The 8,707-nt window shown below is 37.7% G+C and overlaps 2 protein-coding genes across 2 annotated transcripts; one reads left to right on the top strand and one right to left on the bottom strand.

Moving 5' to 3' along the window:
• Positions 1–263: 263 nt before the first annotated feature.
• LOC111445538 (putative RING-H2 finger protein ATL71) lies at positions 264–4,462 on the top strand. The gene is made up of 3 exons (XM_023083980.1): positions 264–975; positions 2,151–2,248; positions 3,669–4,462. The coding sequence occupies exons 1-3, from the start codon at positions 817–819 to the stop codon at positions 4,078–4,080; spliced, it is 669 nt and encodes a 222-aa protein (XP_022939748.1). The 5' UTR covers positions 264–816; the 3' UTR covers positions 4,081–4,462.
• An 896-nt stretch (positions 4,463–5,358) lies between these two features.
• Positions 5,359–6,998, bottom strand: LOC111444744 (cytochrome P450 77A3-like). Its single transcript, XM_023082768.1, has one exon. It carries the CDS (start codon positions 6,975–6,977, stop codon positions 5,442–5,444), a length of 1,536 nt encoding a protein of 511 aa, XP_022938536.1. The 5' UTR covers positions 6,978–6,998; the 3' UTR covers positions 5,359–5,441.
• Positions 6,999–8,707: the final 1,709 nt, after the last annotated feature.

Here is an 8,707-nt window from a genome sequence, read left to right on the forward strand (position 1 = left end):
GAAATGCGTTGAAAACAATTTGTAAGAAAGTAAAGTTATAGGCTAAAAGCAAATAGATGATAAAAAAAATTAACAGAAAAAGTGATTGATGAAAACCCGAGTAGGTGGGGCGCGTCGGTTTTTGGTAAGGAATTAACAGAAAAAGTGACCAAATATAACTTTTTTTAGAAGTAAATTAGAAGCTTTAATAATTTTTAAAAGTATGATTAGCGAATATTACTCCTCTTTGTTAATATTTCAATCGTGATTTCCATTTATGTCTGAACATATTTGATTCTTCTTCTTTAAATATTCATTAGAAGATTCCATCTTCCTACGCTTCGTATTTCAATTCGAGTCTCCGGGTTTGAGTTCTTGTTTCGATCCTCAATCCGCACCCAAAATTCTTCAAATGGATTCTCTCCTTTTCTGTTTTCGCCGATTCCCGATATCTCCACCATGGTTTCAATCTCTTTCACTGGGGTTTTTGTGCTCAATTCCACAATAAAACAGTCACTATCCGATATCGACAACCACCAGTCGATTCACTTTAGTAAGCTCCCACTTCCCTGCAAATTAATTCAAGATTTTAACCTCTTTTTTCCTTTCTTCATTTGGATTCGAGAGTTTTCTTGATATGATTCATCATGGGGATCGAATTCCGTTCTGTTTTGGCGTGAATGGGATTGGAATTCCTTCCGAGGTTGAAGCTGCTGAAGTTGCCTCGATTTTAGTTGGCAGTTGAACACACTGTTGAATTGCTGAAACTGATTTCATTTCGAAATTTGAGTTTCGATTGGTGCGGAAAGGAGTTTTTGAGTTGAGGATATTTGGAGAATGATGTCTTCTGGAATAAACTTGGTGATGACTGTGATTGGATTCACTGTGAGCACTTTGTTCATCGTGTTCGTCTGCACAAGGCTTGTTTGTGCTCGGATTCATCTCAATGCTTCAAGGCGCTCCTTCCCAATCGCTTCTAGATCAGATCTCAGTGGGGTGAGCATGTTTTTTTCTTGTTTAATTCGCTTCCAGATTTGATGTGGATATATCTATTTTGATTTTGTTCTTGTTGGTCGCTAATTTCTCTTGGAACTCGTCTCCCTTTTTGTTACTCTTTCTAGGCTTAATTTCTGTATGTTCATATGCCATAGATTTATCACTGGAAACTGGATATGATTGCCTCTCTGCATTATAGTTAAAGTTCCATCACTTCAATACTTGCTTTTCTGCCATTTCATGTAGTTTCAGGATTCATTTCATGCTGTGGTTTTACTTTGTTTCGATTTCGCCCCCTTTTTTCGCTCTCTTTTCGGTCTGCCGGGGCCTATTTCATGTATTTGGATATGGTGTTGTTCGGTTATCCCTCTTACATAGTTCTGCTAATACGTTTTTTGTGAAACCACGGATCTCCACAATGGTATGATGTTGTCCACTTTGAGCATAAGCTCTCTTACTTTTGCTTTTGGTTTCCCCCAAGAGGTCTCGTACGAGTGAAGATGTATTCTTGGTCATCCTCTTAATTAGCCTACATGGGACTACTCCTTTCAATAATCCTCAACAATTCTTCCCTCAAACAAAGTACACCATTTAGCATCTCTTGAGGTCTCTTATATGGAGCTCTCGAACAACCTTTCCTTAATCGAGGCTCGACTCCTTCTTTAGAGCCGTCGAACAAAGTACACTCTTTAGTCACTTTTTTATTCGATACTTGAGGATTTGATTGGCATGGCTAAGTTAAGGGCATGACTCTAATACCATGTTAGAAACCACGGACCTCCACAATGGTATGATATTGTCCACTTTGAGCATAAACTCTCGTAACTTTGCTTTTGGTTTCTCCAAAAGACTTCATACTAACGAAGATGTATTCCTTACTTATAAACTCATGATCATCCTCTTAATTAGCCAACGTGAGTCTACTTCTCTCAGTAATTCTCAACAATTTCTTGATAGCCTCATTGTCGCTTTTAGTCGGGAGGTTATAATAAAGGGTCTCCGAAAAAACTCAATTCTTGTTTGTTCTCATAGGCAGTGGTTGTGCATTCATATTTCACAATTCACATTTCTACTCCTTTTTCTTTTTCATATGCTACTTTTAGACTTTGTTCAGGCTTTAGGTTGATTCGTTTATGGATATTTCTTTATTTACACGTCGAACTTCTTTGTTGCAGCTGGAACGGGGATTACACGGTCTAGAGCCTTTGGTTGTAGCCAACTTTCCAACCAAGAAGTACAGTGATGAATACTTCTCGTCTATGAGAAATTCTCAGTATGTGCCCCCTTCAATTCAGTCTCTCATTTCATTCGTTTTCATGATTTTTCAAGAAAATCCCTATCATTTTAATGTAAAGCTTAATGACTTTATCAATGAAAGGAGAGAGACATGTGACTGCATGCTTTACCTATGGGAAAATGATGAGCTTGCAATGAGTTGGTCTTGTAGTTGATTGGTTTTTCCCTAAGTTACTAGAAATCGTGACTTTTTTATGAGACGTTTTGATAAGTTGGCTTTAAACATAGTCCTAATCAGCCTGGGCCCTTAGCAATAGATGTCGATAGAGGCATTACTCGTTAAAATCTCGTATGGCTTGGAACAAACGATAACGTGTTATGGACATGATTCAATCATGCTCCATTAGTTTCACTCTACCTTGGAGCTTTCTGAAGATATTCTTATACAATATTGAGTTCTCTTAGCTTGAGTATACCTAAAGTGTTAAGAACTTAAAACCCCTTATGCAGATCTTCTTTGCTCCCTAGCTCTCATGAAACAACCTTTGCTTGCAATATTTTGAATTAACTCGGGCTCGAGCTCCCTATTCTGGTTGCATTATGTTTAAAGAAACAATACACGACCAAGGGAGAACTCGAACTCCCTATTCTTTCCATTACCAGAGATCCCAAATGATCAAAAGATGTCTGCTCCCCTCTTGTTAACAAACAACTGAACTAAATGAGCCCAACTCTTAAGTTCATTACAGAAGTCCTCTCCCACACTCACAAATCAAGCCTTACTACGACTCCTCCAGCCCTTCTCCTTCCATACAATTCCACTCTAGGAGGAATATTGAATCTATTGAGCTAGGTTTCAAATGTGTACCACACCATCTTGATCATCTATGTGATCCCAAACTGATTGGTTGTAATGGCCTAAGCCCATCGCTAGCAGATATTATCCTCTTTGGACTTTTTATTTGGGCTTTCCCTCCAAGTTTTTAAAACGCGTCTGCTAGAGAGAAGTTTTCACACTCTTATAAAAAAATGTTTCGTTCTCCTCCCCAACCGATGTGGGATCTTACCTTAGTGATGTTAGAGAAGTGGCAGGTATCATGAAATGTATGCATGGCCGTGGATGCTATTCAAGAATTCTTCTTATAAATGGGAGAAGTTTCTGTAGAGTACCATTCCTGAATCTCTCTCTTTCTCTCTCTCTCGTAGACTCGTACTTAGATAACACAAATGGTTTCTGCTGTGCGTGATTTTGTTGTGATTCCTTAGCGGAAAAAAAGACGAGATGGTATTTTGATTTGAGGAAACAAGGTGGATTTCCGAATCTAGTCCAAAAAGTGATGATATTTAAGATTGTGATTACAATTCCTTTTGGTTTTATGTGATGCTACGTTCACGTTTGTTTAGCAAATCATGGAAAAACACAACACAGCCAAATTAGATTCTGTTTTGAATGGCAGATGCACAGTTTGCTTGGCAGACTATCATAGTGAAGACTTATTGCGCATTCTTCCCTACTGTGGACACTCCTTCCATGTGAACTGCATAGACATATGGCTGCATCAAAACCTAACATGCCCGGTTTGTCGTATATCGTTACGTGACGTCCCAGACAAGAAACGAACGATGCAACCCTTGTTTAGTTCAGCAATTCGCTCCCATTACAACCTCAACTCAGATGCCTATGCTCATCCCTGCCACGAGTTCCCATTACAAGACCTCGAAAACAGTGGGTTGGATCAACCAATCCAACAAGAGAACCGCCGCTCACCTAGGACCAATGGAGCAGCAGAAGCCCTTGAGAACACGTCCTCGTTCATCATCAAAGGTAACCAGAATAGTAAAAATGTAGAAAGCCCATCAAATGCTTGAACTTCCCTTAACTATGTGCTTAGAAAGATTGTGTGTCCTGTTGTTTACCACTGTGTATAAGCGCTGTTTGTAGTGAATTATTAGCTCATCTCTCTCTCTCTCTCTCTCTCTCTCTCTTATATTTGAACCAATGCATGCTGAGAAGAGGCTTTTAAGTGTTCAGCTAAATTGTAGGATCAGAATCTCTAATTCTGCAGGCTGCTGTTATTGTGTTTTGGAGTTTTCATGTAGTTTTCTGTGGGCTATTTAGAACAGAACTTGACCCAAATTCTCTCTCTCCACCTTCAGCTGTTGCATTAAATATGGCTCCAGCTTTTGGCACCATCTCGTGGATTCCAGTTGACCCTCACAAGCCTTTATTATAAGCATTTTCTTTTCTCTCTCTTCCTTTGTTTTCGAGACACCGGATAATTTTAGATTTAAGTCCATTGCTAGCGGATACAATAGAACATTTATTTTTTGAGTTTTGTTTTCAGGTTTCTAGAGATTACTTGTTAAGAGAGGTTTCTATATCTTTATAAAGAATGTTTCGTTCGCCTTCCTTCCCAATCTACGGGAGATCTCAAGATTCAATTCTCGGTGGCATGCATTTATAGCTATGGTACCTTCAAAGTTGTTTCTTTTTCAGGTCAGCTTCAAGTGGTTGAGGGTTGGGTAAATTCAAATTCCTTTTCTGGGGTTGGAGTAAGAATATAAGGGAAATGGGTCATTTTCCAATTTTGGAAAAAGGAGAGAGCTTTTAATTCTTCTCTCTTTTGGTTATTTAAAAAATACTCTTCAATTTTAAAGAGATTTTTTTAAAGAGATTTGAAGAATACTTTTAACTTTATTTTATTTTTTTAAACATAGTAAAAAGTATTTCTCAACTTTTAAAAATGTTAAATAAAAATTTAAAAATATTTTTGAAACAAAGTTAAATGTATTTTTTCAAAATAGTAACCATTTCTATGCAAAATTAAAATATTTTTAGATTATTTTAAAAAAAATTAAAGGATATTATAGAGATGATAAATGACATAGATAGTAGAGATAGCAACCAAGATTGACTCGTGGACATCTAAAAATAGTTGATATATTAGATTTAAATTAAATTTTATATCTGGTGAATTAATTCGACAACAAAATTAAAGATTTATAATATTGCATCATTAAAATTATTTTAAAGACTAAATAGATAAAACTTAAAATTTAAATTTAATTCAGATATAACAATTAAAATAAGAGAAATAAAATAGAAAATAAAAATAGGAGATATAATATAGTAATCTGCAAAAATAGGTTATGAAAAGGAAAATATATTAACTCAATAATTTCCATTACAAAGAAACGTAGCCATTAGGACATCATCTTCTTCCTCTTCTTCAACCTCTGGTTCTGGCAATGGCTCTGATCGGATTCTTCATCACAACAGTAAACTCATACTTCTTCGTAAAATCCAATTCACTCTTCGGTGGATACGAACTCCATTCGAATTCCTGAACCAATCTCGCTAGCATCAGATGAACGTGAATCGTCGCCATTCCCAATCCAGGGCAAATTCTCCTCCCAACTCCGAACGGAATCATCTTCAGTCCTTTACTCCCCGTCATATCTGCATCTCCCTCCCCGGCAATGAATCTCTCTGGATCGAATTTCTCCGGATTCTTCCATACTTCCGGATCGTTGCTGATTCCGGCCAAATAAACCTCCACGCTCGCCTCCACCGGTATGTCGTATCCGCCAAGCTTCGTCGTCTCGATCGCCGAATGTGTCAGCGAAAAGTACGTCGGCGGATGCCTTCTCAGAAGTTCCTTCACCACCGCTTGAAGATACGGCAATTTCTCAATGTCCGATTCCTCTACTTTTCTGTCGCCTACTAATTTCTTGATTTCTTCGTGTAGTTTGTTCTGAATGTTAGGGTTTGCGATTAGCTCTGCGATTCCCCATTCGATCGCGGTGGCGGTCGTATCCGTGCCGCCGTTGAGGAATTCGGAGCAGAGAGTGACTAATTCCGCGTCGGTTGGGGAAGATTCCCGGCCGTCGACCTTGAGATTGAAGAGCGTGTCGAGGTACGAAAATGAAGTAGCGGTAATGTCTGAACCTGGATTTTGAAGTGCTTTTCTCCTTCGATTGATGAACTGTACGACGAATTCGATCTGCTCTGTTCTCACTTCCATGGCGCGTTTCCTCTGTTTTGAGAAAAACGGCCTCAAAGTCGGGAGGAAATCGTCGATTCTCGGATCGACGGTGAGCAGCACAGTTTTAAGAACCTGATCCATTTTCTCGACGGATTCCTCGTCCATTTCTAATCCGAAGCACATCGCCAAGAGAATACAGAACACAGCGAATCGAGCGTTCTTCAACACCCAAACGACTCCACCGTTTGCATCGGCGTCGGCTCTGATGCGTCGAACGAGTTTATCCATAGCGTTCTTTCTCACATCGCGAAACTCCTGCAAGCGGCTGGGAGAGAGCATGTTCTCCACCATGTTCCGGCGGAGGGAGCGCCAGAGGGAGCCGTACACTGCAGCATTGACGGAGAACTTATTGCTACTGAAGACGATTCGGGTAGGGTTTTCGGCTGGGCGACTGGCGAAAGTAGAGCCACGCTTGATTAGAGCTTCGTGAATGAGGTCGGCGCCGGACAAAATGATCATGGTGCGGGATCCCATCTGGAGAGTGAAGATTGGGCCGTAAATCTGGCGGATGTCTTCAACGTATTCGAAGAAATGCTTGCCAGAACGAGCAACCTGGAAGAGGTTTCCGACAACCGGCCAGCCACGGGGTCCCGGCGGGAGGTTGAGTCGTGGCTTAGAGGAGCGTTTTTGGATGAGGAAGAAGATGAATGCAGAGACTACGAAGGCCATAATCGAGAAGAGAAGTCGCAGGTAGTGATCGGAGAAAGAGGAAGACGCCATTGTTAAACAGAGAGACGAGAAGAATAAGAATGTTCGGATGAAGACGGGAGGAACAATTTCAGACGGATATTTATAGGCGACCGAAGGACTAAGGAATTTTTTCTTTTTTAATATATATCTATATATATATATGTATATGTATATGTATATGTATATGTATGTGTGTGTATATATATTGGATAGCTCAAGTTTTTATGTTTTTTTAGTGTGTGATGAGAAAATAATTTTTTAAAAAGTATTTTAACTTATTAAAATATTTATTATTTATATAACTATTTTTATTTTTATTTTTTGTTTTTTTAGAAATATTTATAGTTCTATTAGAGTCACGAGCTTGTTGTAGTCGGTCCAACAAGAGAGAATCTTGCTACTTACTATATCCCCGCGTTCTTGCAAAGGAGTTTTATTTACCAAACAACTTACTATTTCGGGAAAGCGAGAGATCTCATTGTTCAAGAAATGCTCTTTCCTCTTGACCAAATAGGATCGTCCAGTTCCTATAAAACCTATCACTAAAATACCCCTACGGGGAACCGGGCTAAGTGGAGCAAAAAAGATCTTTGAAAATTCTTAAATATTTAGTAATAATTGGAAGTTTACAATGTAAAATAATATAAATTGTAGGTGTTAAATGAACACGACTATCCATAGTATGATATTGTCCACTTTCATCAAGCTCTCATGGCTTTGTTTTGTGCTTCCGTAAAAGGCCTCGTACCAATGGAGAGAGTATTATTTGATTATAAACCCATGATCATTCCCTAAATTAGCCAAATGTGAGACTTTCATCATCCAACACCTCCCCTCAAACAAAGCACGTCTCCCCTTAGTCAAGGATCGACTCATTTTTTCTTTTGGAGTCTTAGTCACTTTTTTACTATGCCTTCGAGGAGGTTAGACTCCTTTTCTTTTGGAGTCCTTTGTTCGACATTTGAGGATTTACCAATCTATTGACACAACTAAGTTTAGGGCATGACTTTGATACCATATTAGATGAACACTACTCTCCACAATGGTACGAGGCTTTTTGGGAAGTCCAAAGTAAAGTCACGAGAGATTATGCTCAAAGTAGACAATATCAAACCAATCGTGGAGAGTCGTGTTCATCTAACAGTAAAAAAAAAAAAATGTCTAATATTTGGTTAAAAAATTAGAGAGGAATAAAAAAAAAAGAAAAAGTATTTTGACCAATTAAAAACATTTTTTAAAAATATAAAAATATTGTGAGAGGACAGTTGGGAAAGGCATTAAGTAATATTCTTTTAAGAGTGAGGCAAGATTTAAGTGATAAAAAAATAATTTATTGTTATGTATATAAATAGTTGAATTAATTATAGAGTATAATATAAATAATGGGGGGAAAATAGTGAAATAAAGGGAGGTGGGGGCATTTAATAATGTTATAATAAAGGATAAAAGAGGAAATGCATGCATGGGTGAAGATTAACCTAATCACCGTTTCTAACCTAATTAATTATAACCACAAAATTTCCAATTTAAACTTAATTTAAACATTTAAAAAATCCAATTAATAATTAGTTTAAACTCTCGAAACAAGAAAACAAATGATTTTGTTTTTTTTTCTAAAAATAGTTTCTATTATTTTGGGACATATGGTTCCAAATATAAGGGCAAATTTGGAATGATAATATTTTTAGTTGGATTTGGAGTATTTTTCAATTAAAACCTTATAAATAAATAATACTACTTTTTTTTTTTTTTTTTGAGTG

The sequence above is a fragment of the Cucurbita moschata genome, unplaced genomic scaffold (assembly GCF_002738365.1).
Source record: "Cucurbita moschata cultivar Rifu unplaced genomic scaffold, Cmos_1.0 Cmo_Scf00007, whole genome shotgun sequence".
NCBI classification, from domain to species: domain Eukaryota; kingdom Viridiplantae; phylum Streptophyta; class Magnoliopsida; order Cucurbitales; family Cucurbitaceae; genus Cucurbita; species Cucurbita moschata.

Excerpts from the sequence above, each read along its gene's own strand:
- LOC111445538 (XM_023083980.1), top strand. The coding sequence starts at position 817 with ATGATGTCTTCTGGAATAAACTTGGTGATGACTGTGATTGGATTCACT. Across the intron at positions 976-2,150 it reads CTAGATCAGATCTCAGTGGG|CTGGAACGGGGATTACACGG; the intron begins GTGAGCATGTTT and ends TCTTTGTTGCAG. Across the intron at positions 2,249-3,668 it reads TCGTCTATGAGAAATTCTCA|ATGCACAGTTTGCTTGGCAG; the intron begins GTATGTGCCCCC and ends TTTGAATGGCAG.
- LOC111444744 (XM_023082768.1), bottom strand. The coding sequence starts at position 6,977 with ATGGCGTCTTCCTCTTTCTCCGATCACTACCTGCGACTTCTCTTCTCG.